Source organism: Carcharhinus amblyrhynchos, chromosome 6 (assembly GCF_965287045.1).
Source record: "Carcharhinus amblyrhynchos chromosome 6, sCarAmb.v2.hapA, whole genome shotgun sequence".
Taxonomy (NCBI): domain Eukaryota; kingdom Metazoa; phylum Chordata; class Chondrichthyes; order Carcharhiniformes; family Carcharhinidae; genus Carcharhinus; species Carcharhinus amblyrhynchos.
Genome location: NC_137329.1, coordinates 82117547 through 82135776, shown reverse-complemented (window position 1 = coordinate 82135776; position 18230 = coordinate 82117547). Strand labels below are relative to the sequence as shown.

Genomic DNA, 18230 nt, shown 5'->3' with positions numbered 1-18230 from the left:
TTATTTAATTAGTCTTGTTTTCTGAACTCAATTACTCATTTCAGTGACCCAGTTCAGCTATTGAAACTCTCCACACCTCCCAGTAATGCAAGGAAATATTTCCTGGGGTCTGTCTGAACCCTGCTCTTCATCCTATCAGTCAGGCTTCGAACTGGTCATGAATGCAAAAGGGTTGAGTTACTTATCTACTAGTTCACCCACTCCCTCTTTCTTTCTTTTGTAATAAAGGTCCTTTTCCAAAATATTCTTTCATATTAGCAATAACAAAAGTATTGTGCTGAAAAGAGTGGAATACTAAGAGAAATAATCTTGTGAATTAAGTTAAAGAATCTACAATGTGGTATCTGACAAAGGGGAAGAAATCTGCATCTTATTAAAGTATTTTAGGCCAGTATAAAGAAACTGTTATGTACTGATTAGACCTGTGCAGTTAATCTGTTTCATAAAAGCTCGTTACACAAGAGTTCAATATAAAGGCATGCAGTGACAAAAGGAGACAGTTATGGAAGGTTTGTCTTCATCTAATCCATGGCCAATGGAAGCGCAACATACCATTTCACTTACTAACAGTACCTATAATTGAATTCAGTACAGATAAAGAAGATATTTCTGTTTAGTGATGACATAGCTCTTCACTTACAGTTATTACTGACCAGTCAGAGACTGTATGCTACTCAGAGAATATTTTAATTTGTCCAAACTAGGGCACTAATGAAAAATCCACACATTAACTTCAAGTATTAACTCAGTTTACATCTATTCAATTTTTGTCCATTTTGGAACAGATGGGTTTAGGAGGGTTTATTTCCAAGTAACAGACATGCATAGATTAACAGCAAGCTTCTCTTTCAGTAACATCAAGAGTTTCTAATTTGATCAGAATTATCTCAACCATGTTTCAGGATAAGCTGGAATGGGGACAACCACTGCACTATGCTATTATTGCATTTGTAAAGCAACAGTAATGTGACATAAAAACACCATTTGATTCCTGTCTTACAATTGAATTAATGGCATGGAATTTCCCTACTGAATTAGTATGAGAGGAGTGGGAAATTAGGCATGTCCCACTTCACAGGTCCTTGCTCAATTTTTTCTGCATGTGATCTTCTGGCATGTTTTTTAGGGATATTAAAAGCACTCTTATTTCTCTTCAAAATAACCGTGATGATATGGATTTTAGTTTAAACTGTATTTAAATGACATGAGTTCCCGAGCTTGTCCTTGGGAATGTGTGGTGCACTCTGCTACCTCTTTTGACAAGTGTGACAAGAGATGTTCTAGCCTTCAGGAAGTGACTGCTCAAAACTCAACTGCACAATTTTCATTGTTGTAAGGAAAATTATTCAACTGTGGTGTAAGGCTTTGATCAGTTGGTCTCACAAAGAGGTTCAGAGGCTTGTAAGGTTGAATAGTATTTATTTATTAGTAAAGCATAACTATATACATATGCACAAAGTATAGCCCAGGCAATGAGCTACCTCTATGCTTATTTCAACACAAGTCTGCTCTGTGTGTAGATCTCTTGTCATGTGATTCTTTACATCACACTGTTACTGTTCTCCAGTCCCACATTAACCCTTACTATGCCAAACATCTTTATGCTGCAAACTGAATTGAATGTTCCTCTCATATCTTTACGGAGGTGGAAGTAAATGTATATGAGGCAGGTTTACTTCCCTCACTGGAGAACTAACCACTACCATTCTTACTCGCACAGTAAAGAATAGAATCAGGCCTGGCTGAGGACAATGGTGCTATCTAAGGAGGCAGTGGCTTAGTTGTGGCATCTGCTGGAATCTGACTGGCAGGTTTCAACAACAGTTGTGTCAGTGGTTGTGATGGTTACATAACACTAAACATTGTGACTGAAGTCAAGTGAAACATTAGTCAACCTGGAGCAAACAGATATCAAAGAGATCAGCTGATGTCCACCAGCCTCCATAAAAGCCTTCATTGCTTTTGCCATGGATAATTGATGGAAAAATCTGAGGGCACAGTCATCCTTCCACAGTAGGAGATTACAAAGTCCAGAGCATTACTGGCATTAATTTGGCTATCCACGCTCCTACATATTTTGTCATGGTTTTCTGCAAAACTGCAATATATTCAATATTAATGGACAGAATGACCTATTTCTGCTCCTAATTTGAATATTTGTATGCTAACTCCATGAACATTAAGGTCATCAGTAATCCAGGAGACTGAAGGTCAATGCCTACCTCTCAGGTAGAAATTACAACTGCTTTAAATTAGGATTGCCTTTTCTGCCTGGGTAATTTGATTCAGAAGGCCCCCTGGAAGGATGACTTCTAAGTTTCCAAGAGACTCACGTTATATTCTTCAGTCCTTGCCTAACAGATGTAACTAAAGCAAATTCCTGCAAATATTGGAAATCTGAAATAACAAAGCCAACCAAAAGCATAACATAGTATACTAAGAGTCAATGTTTCTAATGCATAGACCGATCAGACTTCATAGAATCATAGACTCCCTACTGTACAGAAGGAGGCCATTCGGTCTGTTAACTCTACACAACAACAATCCCAGCCAGGCCCTATCCCCGTAACCCCACATATTTACCCTGCTAATTCCCCTGACACTAAGGGACAATTTAGCATGGTCAATCAATCTAACCTGCACAGCTTTGGACTGTGGGAGGAAATCAGAGGACCTGAAGGAAATCCACACTGACATGGGGGGAATGTGCAGCCTCCACACAGTCATCCAAAGCCAGAGTTGAACCCAGATCCCTGGAACTGTGAGGCAGCAGTGCTAACCACTTGTATTACATTGTACCATAAAGTCTGTAAAGGCATGGTTACCTCCTTCACGAGACATAACTTTGTGAAACCTTACCTGATGAGAAAAACCCATAAACATAAGCACTGACTGTTGGAGGTAGAGAATTCCACAGATTCACAATGCTCAGAGTTAGGAAATATTTTCTCATCTCCATCAGAAATGACCATCCCCTTAAGTTTTGTTGCAATTCAGCTTTGTGAGCCCACTTAAATTTTGATCTGATTTATTATTGTCACATGTATTAGCATAAAGTGACAAGTATAGTTTCCTGCGCACCATACAGATAAAACATACCATTCATAGGGAAGGAGAGAATGAAGAATGTAGTGTTATAGTCATAGCTAGGGTGTAGCGAAAGATCAACTTAGTGTGAGGTAGATCCATTCAAAAGTCTGATGGCAACAGGAAAAAAACTGTTGTTGAGTCGGTTGGTACGTGATCTCAGATTTTTGTATTGTTTTCCTGACAGAAGAAGATGGAAGAGAGAATGTCCAGGGTGCATGGAGTCCTTAATTATGCTAGCTGCTTTGCCGAGACAGCAAAAAAATGTAGACAAAGTCAATGGATGGGAGGCCGGTTTGCGTGATGGATTGGGCTACACTCAAGCTCAGTCCATCACGGACTAAAATGATAAGTTCCAGTTGTAAATTGTCAGTTTGGTCAGATAGCTTTGAAAGCATTGTAAGGGTATACACAAGTTTCAATAAAAATATGCCAGATAGAAAGGAAACTCTTTGAAATGCCTATGTGATCTATCTGCTTTATACAGGTAAGAACTAGGCAACCACTTTGCAGACTTTTTTACGTCAGACATAAACCCTTCTGATAGTTTGATGTTATAGCGATCCTTGCTACAATAAGTGAATTTATCTCCTGTGGGTAAGATATTCTGTTGAGATCCATCTTCTTTATGTCCATATCCTTCATATCTGTATTAGTAAACAGTAGGGTTCTCTGCTATTCCTGAACCGCTGCTTCATTTCAACAGATTTAAAGGCTTTGCCTTTCTTGCTACCTTCAGACAGCTGTGCTATTAGCATAGAAACTGTTGCAATGTACTTTACAGGGGATATGCAGATATTAGAAATAAAAAGATAAAATAATGGAGACTGACCATAGTGGAAGATTTAGGACCTTCCAGGATGTCTGATAACTAACTGCACAATGTGCATACATGTGCATTCATTAAAGAAACCCTGCTCTGGTTCATCAGAGGTTTTGTTGAAAAGATCTCATTTGGACATATGAGTTCCATCAATTAAACCCTACACTTGTGGGAATGTACCTACCCTGAAAAAAAACACTGAACCCTCTCTTGCTGAAATCGACTAGCATTGACAAATAAAGTATCAGTGACCTAATGTGTTACAGTCCCCTTAGAGGCTGATAATTTTAAAATAAATTTGAACTTCCAGTGAATGACTGTAAAGATCAAACAAGATTTCAAGTCTTAAGGCTATTACTGTAACAAACAAACTAAAAGCAACATTGCCTAAACTTTATTCCAGTAGGCAACTAAGTATAAACTACAGAAAAGATTACTCTTTTAATTTTAACAACAACTAAAAGCAACCTGCCACTCAAGTCCATTTTACTCAAGTGGGCATTTCATTTTCCAGAGGCCTGTCTAAATCTATTCTCAGCTCCCATTAGCTTGCTTCCTTTTTTCCTTTTACACCCAGATAACTTCTGCTCCCTGAAATGTCTCTCATAATGAGATACAAGTTGGAGAGTCCTCCCTCTAGCCAAAGGTAGGTGAACCTTCCAGTTTCCTATAAATCTTCATGAATCCAATTTCTTCAATATCCTGTGGGCTGAACAATAAAGACTCGTTGTCTCTGTCTCCCTGCTTTCTCTCTCAGATTATTGAATACTTCTGTGAGGTCCAGTGATATTTCAGGAAAACTTGCCACCTTATCCCACAATGGTTTCTTATGGACATTTCCCCTCTCAAAGCCCAGCTCCATGGTGACGTGAATCACATGGGTGTTTAACTAATTGGCTATCCTCAAGACCCCAAACTTCATTCCATCTTTGAATTTAATGCACGGTTAAAAGTAAAACCACTTACAAAACCTGACTAACAGCCTATCCACAATCAGCACAGCTGCACAGGTCATTGTTTACAGGTGTGAATATGTCACATCTTATTCCCAATAAAACTTTCTGCACCCCCCCGGCTCCCCACCCCTCCTTAACAATTAACAACCAAGCCAGAATTGTTGCCAGCAAAATTCAAAGCAGGTCACATGATTCCCTTCTTTTATCCCTCTTACCCTGCATTGAAGACAAGGGATGGGATTTTGCACACAACCTGCCATGTGTTTCCTGGTGGTGGATGCAGCGCACCATTGGCTGGCAGCGGGATCTTCTGGTCCCACCATTGTCGATGTGGTTTCTCGTTGAATGCACCTTTTGCCACTGCAAAACCCATGGTGGGGGTACGCCATTGGCAGGACTGGAAGATCCCACTAGTGCACATGGCTTGAAAATTCCAGCCTCAGTCCCAAAACATAACAAATCCTTTGCATTTATTTTGACAATATATTTAGCAGAATTTTATTTGATATAATTTGTGTGGGCTAAGTCATGTATGGGTTCAAGGGAGAGGCGGCATGTAACTATCCTATACTAGGTGAGGTTGGCAGACTGAATATGATTTATGAAGCTGTAAATGAAGTCAGATGTGGGTGTTGGTTGTGAAATCAACAGAGCCTGGCTACAAAACTGCCAACTGTAGGTTTAAATATCCTCCAACACAGACTACTCCAATAAAGGAACATGTCTTCCCTTTGACACCTCAGATGTATTTTTACATACAATTTTAAGACAAAGTATTACACAAAATTCAAATGAAAGCTCTCGCAATGTATCTTACTTTGTGAGGAATACTTGATGGTCTTAAAACAAAAGAGCTACGTAAATGTGTTACAGGCCCTATCAAAACTGGCCTGGCTTTCCACTGACATGCACAACACTGTTGACTCAAACCTCATGTATAATTTGATGTGGTAAGTGAAAGCCAGTCTGCTCATGTTCACTCAGATATTTAAATTACTGGAGTCTACTCAAAGCTATCATTTTCGTGATATCAAAAGAAACACCTCACCAAATTAAAGTGGAATGTAATGCAGTGAGTCACCTCTGATTTGTGGAAAATCCACACAAATTCATATGAATGAAAAGATTAAGGTACAATATAAAAGTATTGAGAAAGAGAAATCTCAAATTGTCCATAGTCTTTAACCAATGGACCAGTGCAACACAATGGGATAGAATATTAACACAGGGAGGTACTAGAATGGAAAGCCTGATAAGGAACCAGAAAATCAGGCAGCAATCACCTTAATTAGAACTCCATCAGCTGTGTACCATGTGTCAGCCTTTAACACTGGCCTAAATTGCTTTTCTCCCAGTTGGTTGCAGCTTCTTCTCAATATAAAAATGAATGATAATACTGTCAAAATGAGCGCAAACACAATTCCCTGATTTCTTCACGGATAATGAGTTGATATTATTGATGAGCAGGATCAGGGATCTTCTGTCTTGAGGATGTGAGTTGCTCGACCACTAGTATCTCATTTAAATCAAATATTTAAAAATGGATTTGAATTTTGTGTTTGTCACAGTTGGTTGACGTAATGCTTATTTTTCAAAAGTTTTGCCTTTTAAATTTATAATTACAGCAAATAAACTTCTGTGCATGAGAATTCCAACCGTGAGTCGCCTCTTTCTGTGTTAGTTGGGGGAGGGAGAGAGGTGAATAATGTAAAGTAAGATTGATTGCACCAGTTCTTACTTATGCAAGCAGTATTTAAAGACTCAAGTACCCATTTTTAGTTCTAGTTCCATTTTACTACAATGTCAGTGGCAGTATTGTGTCACCCGCACAGGTTTCTAAGAAAAGATGAATTACCATACCATACTCGTATTGGACAATTCCTGCTTCCCAGGCAGGAAATATGATGCCATTAACATAAGGCAATCTTCCTATTTGAAGAGGAAGGCAGCACTCACAAGTAATACCATTGGGATATATAGCAGCAGATAATAGATACATTGGGGGTGATTATCTGATCTGATCGCTCAGGGGCAGATCGTGAGGGCAGGAACCAGATTAGCATAAATATTCACATTGCCTATTTATTCAGTTACTGAATGGGAGGCTGGAGAAAGTCATACACTTTAAAGGCTATCTAAATAAATATTCATTTAGACATGCTCCCAGTATTCTCCAACTCTCGGGCACAAATCACTACTGGTCTCCACAAATTAAGACCAGGCATGATAGCCATGCATGGGAGCTTGGAGGCCACTGAAGCCCCTGGGTGGTCAGGGGCATACTGAGATATGCCAAGTTGCATGCCAGAAGCAGTGCCAAGGGAGTGGAGCCTGAATTGAGAAGGCCCCAGTGATAGTGATCTACATTGGCAGAGAGAAAACATGCCCTCAATGAGAGGGTCTTCAATTTCATTTTGAGACCGGGGTGCCCTTTAAAATGGGCACCTCGATCTCTGTGTAGACAGGCTTGTGGCGTGTCAAGGCCCCACCCTCCATAAGCCATGCATGCTACGGTGCAGAGGAACCTGGGGGTCCTTGTGCGTGAGTCGCAAAAACCCAGTCTGCAGGTGCAGCAGGTGATCAAGAAGGCGAATGGGATGCTGGCCTTTATAGCGAGGGGGATAGAATATAAAAGCAGGGAGGTCTTGCTGCAACTGTACAGGGCATTGGTAAGGCCACAGCTGGAGTACTGTGTGCAGTTTTGGTTGCCACACTTGCGCAAGGATATTTTGGCCTTGGAGGGAGTGCAGAGGAGGTTCACTAGGCTGATACTGGAGATGAGGGGGTTGGACTATGAAGAGAGACTAAATAGACTGGTCTGTACTCGTTGGAGTTTAGAAGGATGAGGAGGGATATTTTAGAGACATATAAGATAATGAAAGGGATGGATATGGTAGAGGTAGAGAGATCCTTCCCGCTCAGAAAGGACAGCAGGGCTAGAGGGCACAGCCTCAAGATAAGGGGGGGGCAGTTTAGAACGGAGTTGAGGAGGAACTTCTTCACTCAAAGGGTGGTGAATCTCTGGAATTCTCTGCCCGTTGAAGTGGTGGAGGCTACCTTGCTAAATATATTTAAGTCACCGGTAGATAGGTTTTTGACAACCAAGGGAATTAAGGGTTATAGGGAGAAAGCGGGAAAGTGGAACTGTGACACTTCAGATCAGCCATGATCTTACTGAATGGCGGGGCAGGCTCGAAGGGCTAGATGGCCTACTCCTGCTCCTTTCTCTCATGTTCTTATGTAACCAGTGCAAAGGTCGCAAAAAATGACTAAGTTCAGGAAGATCTTGATCCGATTCATGCTGGGACCATTTTCTTGTCCAAACTGACACTTAAGTCATTTTTTGGAAAATTCCATCCAATGAGTCCCATGCATTCACCAGAATTATTATCCAATACATTGTGTACACATCTGAAATTAGAACTTCAATTGCTTAGACAAGTCGAGAACATTTTATAGCATTATTCTACCAGTGTCTCCATTAAATGTTGCAGTTTTACTACTCAGAGAGGCCTAACAATAGAGCAGATAGAGTAAGAAGTTCACAACAGCCTAGACCTGAGCAAGGCACTGACTCAGCCAGAAGATATGCTGAAATGCTTCTGTAGTTAACAAGAACCATACATGTTGGTTTTAAATTTTATTCATAATGTTAGTGGCAAATAGTCAATAACCCACAATGACTGCAGTCAAATGGCCGGTTGAGAGTATAATTCTAGACAGATGACAGCTTTTGTTTTAAAATTTGAAATGCATGCAATGAAGCAGGACTAAAGTCAGTTATTGTTCCATTTTAAAATTATATTCATTCCTTTAAAATGTGTGACTGTCCCCGGCCTCCATCCAAATAACTGGATAAATGGGCAATGTGAGAAAGGGTGTCGGCTCCTGATGGCCGGACTTGTTAAACCATTGCACTGCCACAGGCTAGTTACTTCCAAATGATATTAAATCACACAAGAGTGGTTCTGCGGCAATTCTTTCTGGAGTAACAAAATGGGTTTTGACCAAAATGGTGTTATGCTGGACTTTGTTCTCTTCTGAATTGTTGGACAAACTACGTCATTTACCGCTTAGGCGCTCATGCCTAGAAAAGCCCTTTAGATGAGGTACCCGAGGGTTGGTGGGGTTTTCGGTCAAACCACTGCCTGCACCAACATCTGTAGTGCGACAAAAGGACAAGTCTTGCAATACCAGGTATTTCTGTCGCTTTGATACAGCTTTATTATTGCCTGGTATTTAACAAAAGCAAGAAAATGAATTTTAAATTACGTTTTCCATGTTTATCACAAGATCTTTCTATAGGCAGCATAAGTGGAACTGCTTTTACAACAGCACGTAAAGTTTTAATATCTGAAAGTTACTGAAGCAGCTTACATTTAATTCTTTAAAGCAACTGCCAAACATTTTCCTTCATCTACCACTTAACAGTATATGAAAATTGTCTACTTAAATAGAAAATTATTCTGTTTACATATTTACATATAAATATAATTACTCTATAATAGTCATTCATTCATTAAGACGCTTTGCATCCATTGACTAACGCTAAAGAAAGAACTCAAATGTTCATTTCATACGTCAGAATACTCAGCACTTGCACATTTGAAAGTGCATATTATATGTTACTGAGCTTCTGAGCGGATCAGAGTAGGCATTTATTTAACGACAGCAGCCGTTCCCGTTTGCAGGGTCCACCTTTAAATAGATTTTTATCAATCCTTCTCGACAAAAGAAACAAATGATACTTTCATCGAAGACATTCTGGAACTTCGACCTATAAAATAATATGCATCATTACTATTCTTAGCAAAATATAGATGATTACATTTATGTTACTTCACACAATATGCATTTATTATTATGGTGCAGTTAAAATGAATTTTGTTTTGGATGTTTCTTTGTGAATGACCTTGGGTTGTTGATGTGGGAAACAGAAAGTTCCTGTTGGTGCAGTGGTGCAATGTTTTTCTGAGGCTGGGGCTAACGCACATTGTTTGTGCAACAGTGGATCAAAGTATTTCACATAAATGCATTAATATGTTCATTACTAGCATGGCAAAGTGCAACCCCCTACTGAGTTTTGGAACCCCCTACTGAGTTTTGAATTAATTGCATGCCTCTCTGGTTGGATGCAACCCTATTTCGTAAAAATACATATTAAACGGGTTTCTTTAGAAATTAATGTTGTGCTGGCTGAGCACAGAACTGAAGTCATTTACACGTCAATTTAGCAATGACTTGCCCACAGCTACAAATAACATCATAGCCTTGTTCAGCTGGCATAAGCATGCAAAGGCTCATTTTAATTATTTGTGTAAAGCACAATGTTAACTGACTGTGGAATTTAGAAACAATGATTTGGTTAAATAAATTAATGCAGGGCAATGATATTTAGACAAGCAAATAACCCCCTTTTATTTTCATACTTCTTTATATTCATTTGTGAAACATGGGTGTCACTGGCTGGCCAGCATTTATTGTCCTTAAACTTAATGGCTTGCTAGGCCATTTCAGGGGGCAGCTGAGAGTCAATGACATTGTTGTGGCTCTGGAGTCACAGTAGACCAGGCCAGGCAGATTTTCTTCCCTAAAAGGACATTAGTGAAGTAGATGGGTTTTCTGACAATTGACAATGATTTCATGGTCATCAGCAGAGTCTTAATTCTAGATTTTTTTTATTGAATTCAAATTCCATCATCTACCATGGTGGGATTCGAACCCCGGTCTCCAAAATATTAGCCAAGTTTCTAAATTAATAGTCCAGCGAATTTACTACCAGGCCACCATCTTTCCTAACTTGATCAACAATTACTTGTTACAGTAAATTTAAATAATTTTAAATGATCTATTGTGATATGATAGGCGTTCTTAAAAATCTTAATCATTACTGTAATAAAAATGTTTAAAAATCCCTGTACAGAGATGCTAGAAGAATCAGATTGCGTAACAAATTCTTTGATATCATACTGAAGTACAGCACTTTCAACTGTGCATGCACAACAATTCAATTCTATAAATCTGTAAGGTGAATTTTCTCTGGACATTTTTTATTTTCTGACTTGTTATAACTTACTTGTCTTAGCTGTTTTATACTGCTTGACCGGATAGCTGACATAAGTTCATCATGGAATGTCCTTTGAGGAGTTGCTGGTCTTGATCCATTCTCTGATCTTTGGTCTGAAGTTGGTCTTAATGAGTTTTTGAGCTCCTTCAAAATATGATTTTCTTTGTTTAGTTTCTTGTTTTTGCTTTTGGTTTTCTTGACTTTGGTATTTTGGTGGATATTCTGCAAGTTTGTCTTGGACTGTTGTTGAAGTTTAATGGCCTCTGCTATGTTTCTGCTGGGGGTTGGCTGTATTGGCAGTGGAGGAGGAGGAGGTGGCTCAGGAAGCACAAGTTTCTTTGGAAGAGGTGGAGGGGGTGGCGGAGGAGGAATGGCAGATTTCTGAGAATTTGTTTTTTTGACCACTTTAGGAGATGACCAGGGTGAGTTCTTTGGAGAGGCACATGGGGAGGACCGTGGTGAATTCTTCTGCAAAGCAAATGTCCTTCGGTTCGTTGGCTCCACAATGCCAAGCAGTTTGTCCATTTCCTGCTGCTGTTTTTGTTCCTGGAGGCGTTTTTGCCTTAGTTTGTCCAGGTTCCTGGTTAGGATACTTGTCATCGCCATCCGTGGTCCTGGCAATTCAAAATGGTAGCCTAATTTCATCAGTGTCGTGTTTTCTTTAAGAAGTTTAGCTATTTCCATTTCAACTTGCCCTCCACATATATGTCTTTGATTGTGGAATCTGAGTTCTGTTAATATACCATTGTACTGTATGGCTTTTATGATGGCCAAGATTCCTTTGCCTGTGATATAGTTTGAATCAACATTAAGGTTAGTGATGCTTCGATTAACTTGCAACATGTCAGCTAGTGCACATGCCACATGGTCATCAGCATGAGTGTTAGCCAAACTCAAACTTTTAACAACCGTATTACATTTCAGAGCTTCTGCAATGAGTGTGAATGTTGCAATACTTATGTTCTCAATGTTGTTCAGATTGATTTCTGTTTTTTCAGAATCGTTATTCTTAATGCTGTCTAGAACATCTTCAATAAAAGCTGAGTTTCCACTGGGTGAGCTGGTAGTAGCTTTGAGATTTGGGTCATCCTCTGTTGGTTTCTCTTTGTTGTTCTGCACAACATTGTTCAGGTTTGGCTGGTCATCAACGTGCCCATTACATGAGTGTGATCCATTCTGTCCATTATTGCCAATTGCCCTGGTGCCTAAAGTTCTTTGATCTTCCTCTTGTGCATTCTCTTGCTCAGCCTCCTCTTCGTCTTCTGTTACAATGTCATCTTCATCTTCAGTTCCTTCAGATATACATTCTTCTATGTCTACTTCATTCTCTGATTGGTCTTCTTCACTTTCTGTTTCATAGTCATCTTCAGCATTTTCTTTCCTAGCTTCAGTGATTTGTGACTGAAATTAACATTGAATGATAAGTATGGTAAATAAAACATGAAACATAGAAACTAGAAGCAGGAATAGACCATTTGGCCCTTTGAGCCCGCTCTGCCATTCATTTTGATTATGGGTGATCACCGAATTTAACATCCTGATTCTCTCATCTCCCCATACCCCTTGATCCCTTTAGTGTGTACACCTATATCTAATTTCTTCTTGAAATTAAACAACATTTTGGCCTCAACTACCTTCTGTGGTAGTGACTTCCAAACATTCACTACCTTCTGGGTTAACAAATTTCTCCTCACCTAAGTACTAAAAGGTTTACTTCACCCTTAGCCTCAAACTATAACACCTAGTCTGGACTTCTCCGCCATCAGATCATTCTTTCAGAATCTACTCTACTATGAGACCCCCCTCACTCTTTGAAGCTCCAGTGAATATATTTAGTCTCTCCTCATATGGCAGGCCTGCCATCCCAGGAATCTGCCTGGTAAACCTGTACTCCCTCTATAGAAGGGACATCCTCCCTCAGATAAGATGCCAAAACTGCACACAATACTCTAGGTGTGGCCTCACCAACACCCTATTCGGCAGAAGTAAAACATCCCTATCCCTATACTCAAATCCTCTCGCTATGAAGGCCATCATACCATTTGCCTTCTCTACTGCCTGCCGTATGTACACGCTTACTTTCAGCGACTGATGCACAAGACCAAGGTGTCGCTGAGTATCCACCTTTTTCAATTTACACCCGTTCAAGTAATAATCTGGCTTCCTATTATTGCTACCAAAGTGGATAATCTCACTTCTATCCACATTATACACATTGCTTCAGTCCATCATGCAAACCAGCCTTCCACTCATTGACTTAGTCTACAATTTCGGCTGACTGGGAAAAGCAGCCAGCATCATCAAGGACCCCACACACCCCGGACATACTCTCTTCCACTTTCTTCTGTTGGGAAAAAGTTACAAAAGTCTGAGATTATGTACTAACTAATTCAAGAACAGCTTCTTCCCTGCTGCTATCAGACTTTTGAGTGGTCCTACCATTTATGAAGCTGATCTTTCTCTACATCCTAGCTGTGACTATAACACTATCCTCCTCTCCTTTTCTTCTGTCCTATGTAATCTATGAACAGTAAGTTTTGACTATATAGCGCAGGAACAATATTTTTTACTGTATCCCAATAAATGTGGCAATAATAAATTAAATCAAAGCAAATCAGCCAGTCTATTGATTGTAATTTAAAATTAACGTCAGTTTTCTCCCATTGGTATAAACTTATAAATTCTCTATTTCTAACTTTTCCCTATTCTGTCATAATTCTAGATTATGAACTATTGGAGAAGGAGATAGTGTTTAGCTGTGGTAATAATAGAAACTACATTTCCAATGGTATTTATGGTCAGAAGAATATTATGGACTGCACCAGGCCTTTGAAGGATTCTTCAAAACAGATTTGGATGGACTCCCAATATATGACAGAGGTTTAAATGACTGCTTTGTATAAGTCTTCACTACTGAAGATGGATTCTGAGTTGCCAATAATAATGTAAGATTGCTATTAAAATTGATAGTGCCCAAACACTTTCAGATATTGTCTTCGATAGATGAAGGGATCTTAAAACAGCTTGGGCTGCTAACCCTGACAGCATTCAACCAAGGGTGCTCAAAGAAATGGCTGATGTGCTCTTCAAACTCCTTGATAATATCTTGAACCATTTATTGAAGACTACAATTTGAGGAAGGACAGTACGGTAGCAAAAACTGACAGGGACAATTATTCAGACTCATAGGTTTGATTTCAGTTTTGGGCAAAATACTAGAAGAGATAGATTAGATGAGTACTTTGGTATAAAAGGGTTATCAGGAAATCCCAACATGACTTTGAGTTGCAACTATAGAACCAGTAAACTAGCATGTCCAGTGAGTGGAAATAAGCATTCATAAAGGAGTAGGCTGAAGTCCTGACTGAAGCCACATAAAGATGGTTACTGGATACTGTTGTATGTGTCTTCCAGTTATTGTGGGCTTCTGGAATTTTTTTGATTTTTCAGGTTGTGAGAGAAGTTAGCATTTTTTTCCCTAAATTAGTCTAATTCCTTTTCAATTCTTTTTGCCACTTAGAAGACTGGAAGGTAGATAAGCATTACGATATGCAAAAGGTACAGCTAATCCAATGTTCTTTTGTGTTATTATATGCGTGTATTAAATTTCTGGCTTCAGTCATTCTACATATAAATAGAACAACAGTCAAGTTTGGTATCATTTATAACTAGGCTTACATAGAAGTACATCCAATTACGCTCAACCCTATCAATGGTGTGTGGCAAAAATGTGGTAAGTGTATATGGAGTAACAATTAGCAATAGTAATTACAGATTACTCCCAAAAGGACATGTATCAAGTTGAAAGATTTAACCTATTATTATTCATATTTTATGTTGCCTTCATGTAAGCAACCTCATCAATTATAAATTAAAATTTGACAATAGTGATAATTATACAGGTTCGTATTTGCACATTAATCAGCAACGCATTTTGAGGTGCACAACGCAAGTAAATATCTTATCCTCAACCATGAAACACATGATCAAATTCAAAGCCCTGTGCCCTGCACTTTCACGTGAGGATCTCAAAGATTTGTCCACCAGATTTCTCATTTTTTTCTGCATAAATTAGAAACAAGTTGGAATTATAGCATCCCCACAGTACACAAAGAGGCACATTGGCTCATCGAGCCTGCACCATCAACAATCCCACCCAGACCCTATCCCCGTAATCCCATGCATTAACCCTGTTAATCTCCCTGACACTAAAGGGCAATTTAGCTTGGCCAGTTGACCTAACCCATACACCTTTGGACTGTTAGTCTGCTGTTCTTTATTAACAGAACATGTTTCCTGCAGTGACGTATAGGATTCTTCAAGGTAGCTAACACCAGCTTTTGGAAATTAAAGCAGAGATTTCCTTTGGGGGACTTTCACCATTTGTACAGGATCTTCCACACTGAGAGAAATGAAGAGCAATCCCTTCCACAGCTATAACACAATGTGTATAGCACTTTTACTATATAAAATATCCACAGTGTAAAAAGTAAGAAAAAGGAATGGTGAACCATGGGTGAGAAGTGAAGAGAGGTGATTTTAAAATCGAGTTTTCAAAAAAATTTTTGAAGGAAGACACAGTATATATGAATAATTTGGTTCTCCTGCTCCGAGAAGGGTGATAGCACAGATATGATTTTTTTAAAACAATTTCATGGAATGTATCAGCCTAGCAGCATAACATGGACACGTAGTTCAAACAAGAACAGCTCTCTTTTATTTTTATATTTAAGCAAAATTTGTGCATTTTCCAAACACTGTCTAAATTTATCCAATTGTTTAACTGGGATTCTATATCAATTTGATAACAAGGATTTGGAATGTAGGGTCTTGTTAGAATAAATAAAGAGAAGCGTTTCCACTGGGAATAGGGTCAGTAACTAAAGGGCACAGATTTAAGGTAATTGGTAAACCACAAGGAAGATGACCAGAACATTGTTCACACGGTGATGTTATTAATCTATAATTCACTGCCTAAAACAGCCATGGTAGCAATCACAAACAGGAAGGATTAAAACTGAAAATGCTGGAAAATCTCAGCAGGTCTGGCAGCATCTGTGGAGACAGAAATTAATTAAGGTTTACAATCCCTATGACGCTTCTAAAGAGCTGAGTGAGAAGAGTGTGGGTTCAAGCCTGACTTGGAATACAAAATAAAGGCTGACACTCCATTGCAGTACTGAGGGAGTGCAACACTGTCAGCGAGGCAGTAATTTCTACAAGATATTAAATCCTTTTAGTGCTTTAGTGTGTTTTATTGTTTTGAAGCCACTGCTTAAATGCTGTTGAGTGTTGAAGAAGTCATATCGACTTGAAACACTGGGTGAGATTTTCCGGGCAACACCAGGTTTAAGTCCAACCGATTTATTTGACGGTAAACTCACAAGCTTTCGGGGTTTGTCCCTACATTCACCTGACGAAGGGGCAAACCCTGAAAGCTTGTGAGTTTACTATCAAATAAATCGGTTGGACTTAAACCTGGTGTTGTCAGACTTTTTACTGTGTTCACCCCAGTCCAACACCGGCATATCCACATCATGAGATTTTCCTGCCCTTCCTGCCGGTGGGATCTTCCCTGCCGCAGGTTTCTCGGCGATAGGGGAAGGGTGCGGATTCAATGGGAAATCTCATTGACATTGGCAGCACCAGAAATTGCCACCATCGGTCAATGGTAAGCTGCCTCCTGTTGCTGAGAAACACGCTGCAAGATGGCCATAGAATGGAACATATACATGACTCTGGGGAGGGAACTGGGACAGTTTTGATAGCTCTCTGCTCAGGCACAATGGGCCTAATGGCTACCTCTGGTGCGGTGGGATTCTGGATTTAATGCTGTGGCCATGTCAACGTCTGGATTCGGAGCTCACCTGGTTTAGTTCGGCCGAAAGTCTCTCACTGTCCAACAGTTTCTGTGTTTCGTGTTCCCAGTACGCCATCAAGGCCTCCCTGCTGAAGGTCCCTTGGGGGGTTTTATCCGTCTGGTCTTTCTGCCTCAGCCCAATGGGGACGAACTCATTCGGCTCCATGTCTTCCAGCTCCTTTTCCAGCTCCTTCAGCTCGTCCGAAGACAGGGAAGCAAGGAGTTCATCCTCGTCGATGTCCTCGTACTTCTGCAGTTCTCTCCTGTAACCGAACTGCGACATTTTTTAAAGAGAAAAATCGAAAACTTTGTGAAGGAAGCTAAGTTTTCCAACTTATCCAACGCAGCCGCTCCCCTAACCGGTCAACTTGGGCTGCTCCGAGCGGCGGGATGCTGTCTCCCGCTTCCTGCCAGGTAACTTTTAAAGCGGGGTGGCTGCTGGGCGCAGATCATCATCATGCGCTCGCCGCTCTAACAATGTGTGAAAGCATGTTCCCTTTTCAGTAACACACGTCAGCCCCCAAACACTTCAAACAAGAGGAAAGAAAGAGCGGCCACCCTGTTGGGGGAGGGGGGGAGAGAGGGTCGCAGACGAACATTCTCCATTCCCTTTGACCAAATAGAGAGTTGCTCGCAACTTCCAAAGGGACTCTTCCCCCGAGCCCCCACCCCCAGACAGACAGACCCCATTAGAAAAACAATAACACCGCCTTAAAATACCCTCCTTTGGCTCATTTCCACACTAAATTTCTACTTTTAAGTTTCGGTTGGTCCGCTTTAATGAAATTATAAAACCAGAAAAAGAGAGACCGTAATTAGAAATTGGAAGTGCAAAGTGTGAAATTTATTTTAAATTTTAATCTTTTTAAAAAAAAGCTCCCGGGGGGGGGGGGGGAGGGTGATGAATGAGACGAAAGGGACAAAATATAATGGACAGCAGTGATTTTGAAAAGTGAGCCACGTCGATGCACAGACAATAGGAAGTTGGCATCGTCAGGTCATTGCAACTCCCACTATTTATAGATACATTGCAACCGCACTATTTATAAACCTGTACATTAAAGCCCTCCCGTTTATAGATTTCGCATCACACAATCGCTATGAATGAATTTTACAAATTGTATCGCCAGTCCTGTAGATCCGCTGCATTGCAGCCACATATTAGGAGATTTAAAATATAACAAGAGCAGCGTGGCTATTGCCAGTCCTGATCATGGCTAAACCTCTACTTTCCTGCCTTATTACCATATCCTTTCGATTTCTGTTGAAAATACTCAAGGATTAGCAGCCAGAGCTCACCGGGGTAGAGATCGGCATTGTGTACATTTTTTACTGCTGAGACCGCGTACCACACATTAGCAACAAGCGGCTGTGGGGAAAAAAAGTTCTTGTTTTGGAATCGATGCACAATATTGGGAAATACCACGTGATAAGAAA

The 18230-nt window shown here is 40.0% G+C and overlaps 1 protein-coding gene across 1 annotated transcript; it reads right to left on the bottom strand.

Annotated features, from left to right (window-relative positions):
* Nucleotides 1-9066: 9066 nt before the first annotated feature.
* Nucleotides 9067-17515, bottom strand: lmod2a (leiomodin 2 (cardiac) a). Its single transcript, XM_080190790.1, has 3 exons — nucleotides 16801-17515; nucleotides 10943-12334; nucleotides 9067-9643 (listed from the first exon to the last, which is right to left on the bottom strand). The coding sequence occupies exons 1-3, from the start codon at nucleotides 17074-17076 to the stop codon at nucleotides 9617-9619; spliced, it is 1695 nt and encodes a 564-aa protein (XP_080046916.1). The 5' UTR covers nucleotides 17077-17515; the 3' UTR covers nucleotides 9067-9616.
* Nucleotides 17516-18230: the final 715 nt, after the last annotated feature.